General features: G+C 47.7%; 1 protein-coding gene across 1 annotated transcript; it reads right to left on the minus strand.

The window, feature by feature from the left end:
• Positions 1-4,361: 4,361 nt before the first annotated feature.
• On the minus strand, positions 4,362-13,791 carry LOC106746892. The gene is made up of 4 exons (XM_014624026.1): positions 11,879-13,791; positions 7,764-7,860; positions 6,587-6,902; positions 4,362-6,159 (listed from the first exon to the last, which is right to left on the minus strand). Exons 1-4 carry the CDS (start codon positions 12,025-12,027, stop codon positions 5,696-5,698), a joined length of 1,026 nt encoding a protein of 341 aa, XP_014479512.1. The 5' UTR covers positions 12,028-13,791; the 3' UTR covers positions 4,362-5,695.
• Between the last annotated feature and the right edge of the window lie 1,419 nt (positions 13,792-15,210).

The raw sequence follows: 15,210 nt of genomic DNA on the forward strand, positions 1-15,210 counted from the left end.
GCATGCAATGCATGTTAAATAATGCATTTACAGCGTTGAGCTGAGAAATTGTAGCATTACTCCGGTTTAGTAATAACCGTAGTTGTAATTCAGTGGGCGTAGTTATAACTCAGTGGTAACTTTTTCTACATTCGCGTTTGTTTCCACGAAACGACTTTAATTAATCCCCATCGCGGAATTGATCTCTATAAAATCGTTTAACTGAACGAGCGTTTAACTGAACATCACAAGATAAGTGAAAATAAACAATATGTGGTCTTTTTATTATATCTTTTAATTCGCAGTTTAACCGTAAGAACGATTTTATCGTTCTTACGATCCCTTAAGACCGAACCTATTAGTCTACATCTGTTCGAAAATAGATGTAAGCTGATAACAACCGGTGTTATAATACCGGTGTAAAGTAGCTGTTTATATATTTGACATTAAAATTTATAACTATGATTGTTACTGAAGATGCCTAAAGACATACGTCTAAGAGTACATATGTCTAAGAGACACCTGAAAGATGTTCTACTGTCTCTAAAAGACGTCTACGACAGCTTAAGGACTGTACTGTCTACGATAACCGTAAAGTGTGCAGTAAGACGTAAGCAGTAAGCTAATTGACAAATTGGATTCATACGTTCCAAAAATAAATTCACTGCGGTTGGATCTATTAGCTTACTGCTTACGTCTCACTGTATACTTCACGGCTATTGTAGACGGTCCTTTAATGTCACCCGGATGGTTTAGTGTTGCCTTTCAAGGATATCTCCTTTTTACATCGGTTTGCAATCTTACAAAATCGTCCAAAGTCAATCGAGTTTTCTCGAACAATCGATTCTTGAGATTCCTCGAACCGGCGATTTTGCAAAAATCGCTTCACGCGGAAGTTCGTGTTGCCATTTCGGAGTTTGTCTGTTCTTTTTGCCTCTCTTCCTCTCTCTTTCTCTTCCTTCAGACGTCGGGGGCACGTAATCCAGCGGGGCCCGACCGAGCTCGAGTTCCCGCGGAGTTCTCGCTCAGGCAAACCGGTTCCGGCGATTTCAGTCGCCGGCGAAAAACCGGCCCCCGAGGGGCATGCGCGCGCGTGCCTCGTTCGAAAAGTGCGTAGTCGAGATCGACGTAGAACGGACAGGCCGCAGCGAATAAACAATTGCGAACGAACAGATGCCTTTGTTCAGTTCCTCCGAGGCGACCGTCTCGTCCGCTTTGCGCTCGTGTCTTCCTAACCCCTTCAGGGACGAATTTGTTCAAATCGGAGCAGCATCCCAGGTAGAATAAAAAAATGACGTAAAAATGATCGAAAAAGTGAATTTTTACAGTTACTTTTTTGTCACTTCGACGTTATCGTGATTTTTCGTTCCACCGTGGACAATTTAATTGCCAAATGAATACATAAATATGATATCTGTCGGCCGTGTGACGAGATTTCTCCTTTTCCTGCGGAATTTTGTGATGAAAGTTCGCTCAATATTAATTACGTCGTCGACAACGTTCGAATGAAAAAGGAAAATTTCAACGTATCGGAACGTATGTATCCTTGAAAAAGTGAAACACGCAATTCGTGCTACGAAGCGTCGATTCAAAAGTTTACACCTCCGAGGACAATTCGTCGATCAATCACGACAGAGACTCGCCCGACAATCGCACTTCCTCTCCAAGGATTCGAGGGGAATCCTTATATTGAACTATAGATTCAGTTTTACTCCAGATGCTTTCAGAGAGACCCACCAGGCGAGTCAGTCGGTGAGTCCGGTCGCGAACAGTGAAGGTTTCCTGTCGAGCAATATACTGAGAGCAAAGTACACGTGAATCATACACCGGAGATACATATCGACGATAATCGCTGGTTAATCGCCGATCTCCTCAAGAATTAGAGTCCAAGACGACGGAAACGCGCAGACCGTATCGTATAATTATATATATATATATATATACGGTGACCGAAAACGAAGAGACACGCGGTTTCGATTTCGCTTTGCGCTCCGGCGGGATGCAGGACGAGAGAGTCGAGAAAATTAGGATATGGAAAAAGAGACGTATCTTACCTTCACTCGACGAGTCCGTCCGTATTCCGTGAAGCCAACGGACGATCTTTTCGACGATCCGCGTCGGCGAGTGAGAAGCAGGACAGAAAGTCGAGAAGAGACCGAAAAAGACGAGCAGCTGAGAAGTCCGAGGGTGACCGAGATTAAGCCGATCGAAGAACAATAATAAGAATCGCCGGCCCCAATCTCCGGTTCTGAAACTTACCGACGCTCACAAAGGGTAATCGAATAATAAAATGTCAATAAAGTATCCGAATAGTCGAAAAGTTCATTCCTATCCGCGTCAGCAAGATGGGTGATGTTCGGCTGATAGCAAAATGTAAAATCGTCGATTCCACTAATCGGAATTTACCGAGTCACCCTGAAACTTCAGGAAGTTTCGGAACGTCCTCTTTAAGAAAAAGTCGGAGTATTCGCTGCAAAGTTTGAATATAATCCATAATCGTGATTCGCTGCGTCCACAGCGAAACAAAGCGGGAAGAATCAATAGTTATTGGTCTTTACTGTTAGATCTCCGAACGTAGACCAATTATTGACGAATTGCTCAACCGTTGTGCAAGCGTTGTTTTGTCTGAACGCTGCTGCTGCATTCCTCGCTTCACGTATCACTCGAGGAAACCCGAACGCGCTCGGGATCACGTATCGCACGCGCTTGCGAAAGTGCGAACGTGTATATATACGTGCGTGCGCGCGCACGCGCGCGCCACCGCGTGTCAGGGCAAACGGCGATCTTACTGAGCTTGATGGACTGAAAGCATTACTTTTATTTCCTTCTAAAGTTTCTTTTTACTTACAAGGTATTTGGTTTTCTCCATGCATCACTCTGACATGCAGTTGTTCATTAGGTATATAAATTATGGTAATGATTCGGTATTATAATAATTATAATTATATAATAATTATTTATTATTATTATATTATTAATATTAATATTATCATTATGTCCAGTATCCCGCCTTTGTTTTCCTTTTTTTTCCCTTTTCGCTATTCGCGGAGTCGTTTGCCTTCTTCCCCCCTCGCACACATACAATTCCCCCTTCTCTCTTTCTCTCCCTCTTTTACGTTTTTTTTTCTCTTATTTGCAACGATGTGTGTGTGTGTGTGTGTGTGTATGTGCGTGTATGTATGTGAGTATGTGATAGTCTCTTTCCAAGGAATGATTCGAGAACTCCGCCCTTAGTGTGCAGACGTCGCTAGAAAACAAAACCGACTAAAGCGGGGGATCATCGATATGTACGGGGATAATGGTGAGTGATTCGCGTCTGAACGTAATCCACGATCCCGTCATTCCAAGATCTCTTCGGGGCTGTAGTTCGGGGGAAGAGGGGGGGGGGGTTTCAAGAGGATACCACCGGGTGTGTATCTACTCAAGACATGAGAAATCCAGGAAACTTAAAAATACGAGAAATTCGGTAATTTTCGTGCTCCTTCCTTTCGCAGGAATTTACGGGTAGCCGCAGGGAAGCCGCTGAGATTTTCGCGGATGCCAATGAACGGGGAAATGGAAAACGCTAAGGTGAAATTTCCACGTATATCAGCGAATTGTCAGCCTCGCGCGGGGGAAGGATCACACGTTGATATATCGGCAGCTTGAGCGTAGTCGCGCGTAGTCGAATCTCCGCATTCTTCGCTCTCGGTGATCGCGAGATCCAAACAGGCTGGAAAAAGTAAAAGGCAACCATTGTTCCTTATATCGTCTGTATGTTTCGACGCGCGCTCCACGTTGCGTATGAAGTCGCACAACTTGCGTATTCTAATATCGGTCGAATTAACGGCTAAGCATTCTCCACACTGTCTCACGCTCGCTCGCGCGGTCCAAGTTGATTGATCATCTACTGTGAAATGTGAAATGAAGTTTCAAAAAGAGCGAAATGAAGAGAAAGAAAGAAAGGAAGAACGAACGAACGAACGAAAGAGGGGAGGAGGGAGGACGCGAAGTGGAACGAAAGCGAGAAGAATTAAAAAAATCGTGGAAACTCCACTACTCTCGGCGTGCGGCGGCGGTCCAGAAGAAACAGAATGTCACGAAGGAGAATATTTCCGTGTCAGTTTATTGCTCAGGATGTGTCCGATGCGTGCGACGTATGCGAATGGATCGGCACGGAAGAAGCAAGATGTACGTAAGAAAGTTTTGCATCACCTCCTTTTTTTTTCTTTCTGAAAGATAGATATTCGCATTGAAGAGCGGCGGTTGAGGAACTGTGGAAGAGAGGGGAGGGTGCGCGCGGCATCCGATTTCAAGATCCAACGTTCGCAAGCAGCTCGAGCTGCCGCCTTGTGTGTTTCGCAATCTCGAGATTTCGCGCACGCGGATCCCCCCCCCCCNGAGCGAATCTACGCGAACGCATATCCGAGAGTAGATCGCTAGCTCTCTTCGGCTCCTTCGATTCGTGCGAGCCGAGACTCGAGGTGTCAAGTGTCCCGGCAACTACATCGGACTACGCACTGTCCCCAAGTGTGTTATTATTGATCGAAGAAATAAAGAGAAACAGATCCATTGATTCGTGAAGTTCCGGGGATGTGCAGAGGTGTTTCATCACTACCGTTCGTGAAAGAGTCTCTTTATTTCTAACATTATTGTTGGCTTCTACTTCCACGTTTCCTCGTCCGTTCATCCGATATATACTTTGTATATACAAGAGAGATCCATAAATCAAGGTAGTGCAAAACTCGGGGGGCTTCGACGGTGCGAGTGTGTGACGACGCGCGCGAAATTATCCGAGCAATAACATCAACGAGAATCGGGCTGTGTCGTTATATTGCATTTACATCTATGATCGCCTACGATGACGACGACGAAATGCAGGATCCGTCGATCCGTCACTCAATAAAAGTTGTTAGCGGGACGATGGGAGCGTAAAAAGAAGCGAGACATAATCGTGACGAGAGAGAGAGGGAGAAAGAGAGAGAAAGAGAGAGAGAGAGAGAGAGAGAGAGAGAGATGGATAGGGAGGATTCGAGGAAGGAGAGAAGGGGGCAGAGAAAGAGAGAGAGGGGAGGGGAGAGAGAGAATTAGAGTTTCTAATGCTCCCTTTCTTCTCGTCCTCACAAGAGCCGAGGATGAAGCGAGCGCCCGGGCTCCGGTCTAAGCATCGCGCGATTGTGATCCATCCATCCAATTACTCAACCATCCATCCATTCATCCACCACCTATCCGCCCGACCATCCATCCCTCCTTCCATCTGTCCATCCGTCTATCCAATTACTCAACCATCCATCCATTCATCCGTCTTTGTCCTTCCGTCCGTCCGTCGGATCATTCATTTATATTCTCTCTCTCTCTCTCATCTGCTCAACCAGCCAACGGAGCCAGCCAGCCAGCTATTCTATTCATCCACTCGTCCGTCCATCCATTCGTTCAACTATCCAGCCATCCATCCGTTCGCACGTATGCCTACACACGCCTCTCGTTCGTTCTCATCCATTCATTTGTCCATTCACTCGTTGACTCATCCGTCCGTCCGTCGGTCCGTTCGTTTGTTCGTTCCTCCGTCGGTGCCTCCGCGTTCCGTTCATCCGTCCGTTTTTGTCCGTTCGTTCGTCCGTCTGTCCGTACGTACGTCCGTCCAGATTCAAAATCGACGACGCGCCGCGATGATCGACAGACTTCGGGCGGGCACAAAAGTGCTGACGCTATTAGTGCTCGTTGCGAGCCGATCGGGTCACTTCTTGCTCTTCTTAGTGGGAGGCTCCTGCGCGTCCTGCGAGTCCTCCTCGGTATCTTCACTGTCGGTCGGCCGCGGCGTGTTGTTGCTGTCGTCATCGTTGGTAATTAGGGAGTCGTTGGTATCCTCGCTGGCGACCACAGCGTCGCCGGCGGTAATCGGTGTCGCCGGCTTGTCCATCGAGTCCTCGGTAAAGGATGTCGTGGTGCTATTTTCGTCGATCGCTGCCGGATCGAGCATGCCCGCGACCGCGGCCGGCGTTTCCTTGCCGTTCGCCATCGCTTCCTGATTGCTATCGTCCGACGGCTCCGTCGCCTCGCCGTTGCTGGCGCTGTGCGAGTTGCCGTTCTCCGTCGAGCCCGGGATGCCATCTAACAATTCTGGCTTGAGCTCTGATGCCACGTAGTGCGTCCATAGCGCCAGCTCGACTCTGTGTGGGCTCCATGTTTTACCGTTTGACGCTGGAGCACAGCAAAAGTTTTCTTTTTTTCTCTAACTTTCGGGGGGATGCATCCTGAGTAATACGCGTCTTTAATATGCTTTAAGCGATACTTTTAGCGGATTTTTCAAGTGTTGCTTTTATCGATATTTGAGTTTTTTTTTTATACATGGATATATCATGAGGAAATTTGCAAGATACGGAGACGTGCACGTTAAGAATTTAACAAGGATGAAAGACTATCGGACAATCACGAGTGATCTCGTGTAAATTCTGGAAATCGGAATTACAACGAACACATATGCTTGAAACGAAAGTGAAGATACGCAACGATCGTGGACTCAAGGCGGCGGAAAAACTTTCGGGGTGTTTCCCCCTTTTAAGGACCTAAAGGAGTGCTACGGTAATAGGACGGATCGGGTGGAGCGTTAGAACTTATAAGCGCTCACCTTGTTTGTTCAGCCTCTCGACGGTGTTCTGAATGTGCTGAACGAAGTTGAGGTATTCCTTAGTAGTGTAATCGATACCCTCAATCTCCGGTATCGCCATCAGGCACTCGTCCGCCATGAAGGGCGCGTTCTCCGGCGACGCCGCGGCGAGCAAGGCGGACGCCATCGTGGTACCGACACCCTTCAGGTTCGAGAGTGCCGTAATCGCCTGTTCGAGATTCGGAAGCTTCTTGAACGCTTTCTTCGTCTCCGCCATTACGGCACGCGGTGTGTTCACCTTCACCAAGTACGACAGCTGCGGGTAGAACTTTCCGCGCTGGAACAAAATGGCGGTCAGCCTCGCGGAATCCGTTTGGATCCTGGGATCGATTCTCGCGACGAAATCTTTTCGTATAGTTATCCTCGTATCGTTATTTTCGTACGAATCGCAGCGACAAGGTGACAAAATAGATAGAGAGAGAGAGAGAGAGAGAGTAGCAACCAAGCCAACGCTTCGCCAAGCCCGGCTCTGACTTTCGCAATTAAATCTTGCCGACAATTTGACATGCAAAATACTCGGCCGACACTTTCATTCTCGACTATCTCGTGATTCCGACATGAATTCTGCACTTTCCCCAGTTAACAAAGACACGTGCGCGGCTCTCCTCATTTGCAAGAGCCACAATTACATTTTGTCCCCCGACTCTCTTTCAATCAATCATACAGTCAGCATATATATGCGCGCGTATATATCACGTATATATGCACCACCTTAAATTGAAACTTTTTACTATTACGCAATTTTTAACTCGCAATTTTCCCCACGTATATACAAAGTCGAAACTATCAGAATTAGAACTCGTGATGATCCATTGTGACTAGAGACGCTTCTGCGATTTTCAGTCTTATGTGTACACGACTCGGTCATTTTAGACTAGGTTTCTTCACCAGCCTGCTGAATGTAACACCAGTAAACATTCTAAGGAACAAACTAGAGCTCGATCCCCGCGATAACATTGTTGAACCAAGAAGTAACTTCGCCACCTTGCCGTACGCGACCAAGATGTCCATCAACAGCACTCGATTATCCGACGCGCGTCGGGAGACGATGCATCTTACTCGAATTTGGCAGACCGTGCGATACGGACGGTCGTTTTGACCGCGCCAAACTGCGGATGAAAGCAGAGGAGAGACTTACTATTTGTTTCCATTTCATCGTCTGCACCAGCTCCTCGTGATTGAGATGCGCGTCCTTGCCGCGCGACTTGATCTTCTTCGGAAGCTCATTCTGGTACCTGCAGGCACAAACAACGAGATCTAGGCGATCAAGATTAATCCGACGCGCGTGCACAGGAGGGGGGAGACAAGAAATACGCGTGCATAAACACACTCGCGCGCGTGCACACACACACACACGCGCGCGCAAGCAGCGTCGCCAGACACACGCCTACGAGAGTGTACATATGAAAGCGGGCGGGCGTTGACGTAACCACGCCGCCGGTCGTCGCCGCTGCGAAATACAGGAGAATTCGTTAAAGGCCCATTAAAAATACAAACGTTGCCGCAAGGAGCCGACACGCCCCTCGTCCACGATTGGAGGATACCCATCTTTATCGCGCACGTGGATCACACGTGGATGTGGCGCGACGTTGCGCCGCTCTTGCACCTTGTGTTGTCGATCCCCACGCCGATTACAGCGTCGATTTGCGAGCCAGGCGACTCCGGTCGCGGCGAAAGGTGAGGATTTCTCAAAGCCCGGGGGAAACAGTGCCGAAGGTGCTTCGGAGGGAGCAACGAGAGCTCCGACGGAAGAACGGTTGATAGAAACGACCCAAGATAGGAGAAACACGTGTATGAGAACGCGCGACATCGTTTTCATTTATTAATTAGCTTCGTGCCGTCGGAAAATCGAGTTCGTTCCAGAGTAATTTGCTCAGATATTGAGCAAATCGTATTTTCGCACGAGTAATTAAAAAAAAAAAGGAAAATAAACTATATCGTCAAGTGCGTACTTCGAGGAAACGAGTCGTATATCCTCCGGGATCAAGTTGCTAAAATCGAAATAAAAATCGACCGAGACACGCTCATTCTCTGGGAGCGTACTTCCGTTAAATATAATCAATTATGCGCGCAACAGGGAATATATACAATAAAAATGTATTGGTTATGAACAAAGAAAGAACGATTCTCAAGGTAAACGTTATCGCGCATCTACTCGATATTGTAACACACGCTTCTCGAGAGAGCAATTTTTAAAACAACTGCAACACTTCGCGTGTTTAAAAAGGAATGTTTAACAAGACTGCAAATAACAAAGTCAAATGTACACATACCGCTTTTCGATATATGGGAAAAACTCTAGAAAGAAGAACGACCCGAAACTGTACCGTTTTCTCGGGTATATCCGCGGATCTTTAAAATCGCAAGACGTCTTCGAACGTGTTTCCTGAGTCGCGTTACGTACTCTTCTCAGCGAAGCTTTTCGACATTTTCCACACAGTGGCCGAGGTTGCGTTAACAAAGCTTAGAAAAAAAAAGGTAGGAAAAAAGAGCGCGTACCACACCACGTAATATCGCATATCCGCACGGCTTGGCACCGTAGAAAAGCAGCCTTGACACAAACTGGCCTCAATGGGAATGAAAACAACGGTACTCCACTTCCCCTGACCCGCGCCCTCACCCGCGCGCTTCTGCAACACGGAAGAAACTAGCGCGTAAAGTCTACCCTTCCTCCCTCACTCCTCCGTTCCTTCCCACGTGTTCTTTCTGTCACTCTATGGCTCTCTTTTTTTTTCCCTCAGTTTCGCTCTGACATGCATTGCGCTTGCATCACGATCGAACCACGAGCGACTCGGATTCATCGTTAAATCCTCGGCGAATTTTGTCTACAATTCACTTTGCTCCTGGGTGAACAAAAATTTACACTCGTTACATCCAACGATAAGTTTTCTCAATGTTACGGAGATTTCCGAGTAAATTTTGAAAAATTTTATACAGAATGTGTGCATTAGAATTTTGCTATCGAATATGCTAACGAATTGTGTCACACACACAAACACAAATATTAATTATATTATCGATTTTATTTTCTGAAACGAGTTATGATCTTACGTATTATTCACTCGTAAAATGAACTAATTTATGCTACCTGTAACAATGAGCATTTTTTTTGTAACAGCGGAAGCACTTTTAAGGAAAACATTATTTATAATGTAATTTATAGCAATAAATTATTCAAGTAAAGAACTTTGATTTTGATCTGGGAGAAATATTTAGATTCCATCATCACAGAATTTTCATTCTATCGAGTATTGTGTACTAATTTTTTTTTAATATTGTTATTTATAGATTAGCAAATTTTCTAATTTCTGAATACTCAAAATTGGATTCTTAGATCCAAAGGTCCAAAATTACAAATATCCTATGATCTAAGAATGTATCATTATTATTTTAAAATACCAAAATTTCATGTATCTCATCATTTTGCAAGCTATAATTTATAAATTTATTTATAATTCTGGATTTATATAAACTATTTTTTAAGATCCATATTTTCGTATATTCGCAAATCTTTTCATTTTCTGCATGAAAGAAACTTATAACTTGATTATTTCAACATTTTCAAAAACATTCAGAAACTATTAGGAATGTCTACTGTATAATTTCACTTCAAATTTTCAGTTATTGTAAAATTTTAATTATTTTATTATTATATTAAAATTATTATTATTTTGTTAACTACGTAAGACTTTTTTCTTCAATGTTCTCGTTAACGTTTAACGTACAACTTGCTATATGTTAAAAAATGTGTTCAAATTGTATTTCCATATAATTCGGCTCTTCAATTACGGCACATTGATTTTTTCATATCAGGTCTTTGTGAACGTAATTACTGTTAGATGCACCGGTTTAGACATCGATAATAATAGCTTTTCAAGTAAACAAATAACCCTATTTACAAACGAACACACGTGCCATTTACGCGAATGCCTTATGTACACAATGCAACATATAATCCGTATACGAGCTTCAATGTAAAATTTTTAATAATTTCCATAAAATTTTATCATTTTCAAGAAACAAAATAAAATAAAAGGGATTTGTCGTCGTCGTTCTTCGTTTCGATCCAGGTAGCCAAATCGTGTTGATTAATTTGAACGACAGCCGTCGCCAAAACAAAATAACAATAAAATCACACAAATGATTGTTTTGAAAAAACAAGAAAAGAGATCCTCAGTTATACTTTATATCGATCTGGATAGTCGTGTCGACTAATTCAAACGACAGTCGTCACAAAAGAATAATAACAACAATAAAATAATACAACCAATTGTTTTCAGGAAATAAGAAAATATGTAATTTTTAAGTTTCGAAAAAAAAATCTGTTTTGTCTCAATTTTTCCGCAGATATTTTTGGTTTCTTATTTTCTTTATAGAAAAAAAGAAAGTAAATGTGGCCGGTTTTAACCGAACACATGTGAATTTTCTCTAAACGAATTCTTAAGCCCTTGGAACGGAAACTAGAGAAATTCGCGGAAAAATTCACGAGGAAAGGGTAGATTTTTTTTCCCGAAACTTTCCAACTATAAAGAAAAGAGATCCTCGGTACTCGTATTCGCTATCGATCTAGGTGGCCGTTGAAGCCATGTCGAGTAACTCAGACGACAGACCGGCATCGACCAAATAGTCATAGCGCTCACATGTTTCTCTCTCTCACACAAATACACACGCACACCGCTTCTCGCATTTTCGTATCCTCTCCGGGACGGGACGGAATGTGTCACTTTCGCGACGACCACGTGATGTGCCAGTCTCAGCGCGACTCGCGCTTTCCGCGAGTTCGCGGGGTGGTAGATAGGTAGGTAATCCCCCGCGATGACGTCTCTCTCTCTCTCTCTCTCTCTCGGCAGCGGTACCCTCCGTGCGAGGGTGACATACGGGCGCGCAGGCGGCGTTGCCGCTCGTTCGCGCTGCCGTGGAGTGCAGCGCAAAGAGCGGGTTCATTGTCCCGCGTGCGCCCCGTGGTAGCGCCGTTTCCTCCCTTGAGCCGTTGTAACGTTGCCCGTCAGCGGCGGCGTTCGTCTCTCTCTCTCTTTCCCTTCCTCTCTTGACATGCGCACGCGCACACACACAAGTCACGCGCACACATGCACACAAAGAGAGAGAAAGAAAGAGAGGGAGGGAGGGAGAAAGGGAGAAAAAGAGAGAGAAATGACAGCGTGTGTAACGCGGTCGAGCACGTATACACGCACATACATATACACACACACACACATATGTACACACCGACCGAGTACGTGCCTCACGACTTACCAATTGTCCAGCTTGATCAGCTCCTCGGGTTTTTTCGTCTTCCGATCGGCTTTCAGGCGCAGGGCTTGCGGGTAAAGTTTCAAAACGTGTTCGAATTGCGCCGCGGTACCCTCCGCGAAGAAAGTCGCTGTGTCTTTCACGGAAGCCATTGCGATAACGCGGGCTTCGATCGACGGCCGTCGGGGCGCAGCACTAGCGCCGCCTGCTGCCGCTGCTCCGTAAAGCGCCGCGTCGTCCGTCGTTCCCGTTGCTACCGCCGCCGCTGCTGTTACCACCGCCGCCGCAGCCGCCACCACCGCTGCCACGAGCGGCGTTGCCGTGTCTCCCTCGCCGCCTGCTCCGCGCGCCGAGGAATCCTACTATGCTTCACCCTCCGCGCGATTCCCTCACCAAGCGCGGCGCGAGTAAGCGCGGCGCGTGGGAAATCGATGACGGCTACGGCTCGTGCGAGACCGTACGACGACGTTCGCGACGAGAACGATGACGATAATGACACTGTTGATACCTTCGATATTCCTGGGCGCAACGGTGCGAGGGAGAGAGAGAGAGAGAGACACCGACAGACAGACAGTGCTCCCCGAGAGACGTGTGTACGTGCGACGACGAGACTTGATAGGGCGAAATTGGCAGTAGAATATCAAGACACTCGCGCGGGACGCTCACTGTTCCTTCCTCTCTCGGTCACGCGTACTGACAGTACGACGGACGGACGCGCACGTCACGTACTTGCGTGTACGAGTATCATGAACGTCCTCGGCACTGCGCGACGACGACGACGACGTCGTGCCCGAGCGAAATCGCACTGTAAGGACTCGTTCTCGTACCTCGTTCGACACTGCTCGACACTGGGCCCGGGTGGGGAGCCGACGCGACGTTGCCAATAGGCGGCAGCACCGCTCGGGTTGTGCCTCTATCCCCCTCGTGACTGCGCCTCGCTCCCACCACGTCGCTCGTATCTGTCTCTTTCATGCACTCGCCAGTATCCCGTCTCTCTATCCCCTTCTCCTTTATGCTCGCCGAGGGATAGGTCTGTCACGCTTTCTCCGCAGAGTCTCTATCCGTTTATCTCGCTCCGTCGCTAATCTCTATTCTCTCTCTCTCTCTCTCTTTGTCTCGCTCGCTCGCTCCTTCAGCGTTCGTATCTCTCCCACTCGATCGGCGACCTCTCCGTCTCTGTCGCTCGCGCGCAGGCGTCGGGTTTCCTCCGGCGTCCTTCTCCCTCGCTCTCGACTACGTCGGTGTGTATCCTCCTATGCGTTGCGCTTCCCTCTTCCTCTCTCTCGCTCCCACGGTTCGTCCCGCACGCACTTATAGGCTGCGAAATTCGGTCGAATCGCGCGGCGACGTGCCTTCGACACCTTGTGCGTCGGAGGGGAGGCGTGGGGAGGTTCAATGGAGAGGTTCCTTTCTCCGCGAGAGAGAACCGTGTGACGCGCTTCCTCTCTCTTCTACTCACGGTAAAACGCTCGTCCCCGCGTCTCTCTCTCTTACCGTCCCTCTCTAACTTTCTATCTCGCTCGCTCGCTCTTCCTTCGACAATAAGCCGTATCAATACGACAGCTCTGTATCGCTCCTCGCGCGCGTATCGTACGTACGTGCATCCGTCGGTCCGTCCGTTCGGCGGATGTCCGTGCGCGGTCTAGTGTGATTTCGCGTGCTCGCTGCCACCTCACCCGACGCACGCACGCACGCACACGCGAGACGAGTACGCGCGTACGTAACCGCGGCGAAAGAGAGAAAAAGGGGAGAACAGCGATCGCGCTTCCCTCGCGCAGTTGTGTGTCGTCGATCTGCCTAATATTATCCTGAGACTATCGCTAGCTCGATTTTGCTCGTGTCGCCCAACAGGCGCGTTTCCACGTAAGCCAAGAGACTGAGGTTACGTCGCGCGACGACCGTCTCATCGACGACGGAACCACGGGACACGGCGATTGGCCGAGCGCGGCCTCTCTCTCTCTCTCTCTCCCCGCGCCTCATTCCCTCTCCCCATTTATATATCTCCCTCGCGCTCGAGAGCTCGTTCCCCGCTCGATGACGATATTCCTCTTTCTTCACGGGAATATCGCGCGGCGATGCTCTCTCGCGACGATATACCGTCCGGCGATAATCACCGATACATCTCCGAATGCACTGCTCTATCACCTTTGCTCTCTCTCCCTCCCTCCCTCCCTCCTTCCCTTTTCCTCTCTCTCTCGGCTGTGGTGTGACTGTATGGTGTGAGACATGCGCGCGCGCGCGCTCTTATACGATGCATGTGTGCGCGACGTGCGCGCGCACGTCCACACCACTCGAGCCTGCTCCTTCGTGCTCCGAAAAACGGGAACACAGAGAAAACGCACGCAGCCAGCTAGCCAGTCGGCCAGCCAATCGTTCGTCCCATCGCGAGCGTCAGTGTGTATAATCATAGTGACGAGGTTCGCCGACTGGGGGCAGCGCCTCCGCTGCCCCGCCCCGGTCCCCGTCGCCCGGTGACCCGTTCCTGACGAGCGAGCGAGCGAGCGAATATTCCGTCCCCCTCTCTGCTCGCACTCGCAGTCTCGCCATGTCTCCGTCAGCTGCGCACTACACCCCTCTCCTTGCGAGTGCTACACTGGAGAAGCAGCGGAGACGCAGCACCCAGGGATGAATAAAATAACACTCGATATTTTCACATGGAATTTCACTGTTGCTTGCATTTTACTTCAGACGGCGTGCGCGTCCAGCGTCTCACCCGCCGTCCAGTTTTTACCTCGTAGCTTGATTCGTAAAATCGCAATGTACAACGTCGCGTTATTATCGTGCGCTCGATGAAAATCCGGAGTCGTCGTATCGTCGTTGTACAAGATCGCAAGGCGAGCCGAGCGATAAGCTGAAGAGATAAGCACTGGGAAAGTAGGTTTAAAATTTATACGCACGAAAAATTTCAGCACATTTAATTGTTATTGATCAAAGCGAAATGTTGATATTTCTCTTGCTTCCACTATTGTCCTCTCTTTTTTTCTTTACTTTCTTTTGATTTCCCTTGCGATTATTTCTCCAGTAACTGATAATAATCGGTATGAGAAATTGATAGGCCAGGAAAGCTTGTACATTATGTATACGAAGCGGATGTACGATATTATATAGCAGGAGCCTCTCTCTCTCTCTCTCCTTCCAGGGACGCATCCTTTGTAACGGATGTCCCGCGATGAAATGCCCGACTGTTTCTGGCAGCCGCTTCAGATTCTCGGAGGGTAAATTTTACGCAGCTGCGTTCGGGTGGTACGCCGGTGTGCGCGTTTGTCAAGTTTCACCGTCGTCCGCCGTAAGAGATAAAGACGTAGAGCGGCTAATGAGTCGAGTTCTTTTGGGAC

Source organism: Dinoponera quadriceps, unplaced genomic scaffold (assembly GCF_001313825.1).
Source record: "Dinoponera quadriceps isolate SergipeBrazil2010 unplaced genomic scaffold, ASM131382v1 scaffold192, whole genome shotgun sequence".
Classification (NCBI taxonomy): Eukaryota; Metazoa; Arthropoda; class Insecta; order Hymenoptera; family Formicidae; genus Dinoponera; species Dinoponera quadriceps.

What these genes read in the sequence shown, in the direction of transcription:
- LOC106746892 (XM_014624026.1), bottom strand. Translation starts at nt 12,027, where the DNA reads ATGGCTTCCGTGAAAGACACAGCGACTTTCTTCGCGGAGGGTACCGCG. An exon ending in CTGATCAAGCTGGACAATTG is followed by an intron (nt 7,861 to 11,878) that starts GTAAGTCGTGAG and finishes TTGTGCCTGCAG; the next exon opens with GTACCAGAATGAGCTTCCGA. An exon ending in CGAGAGGCTGAACAAACAAG is followed by an intron (nt 6,160 to 6,586) that starts GTGAGCGCTTAT and finishes GCTGTGCTCCAG; the next exon opens with CGTCAAACGGTAAAACATGG.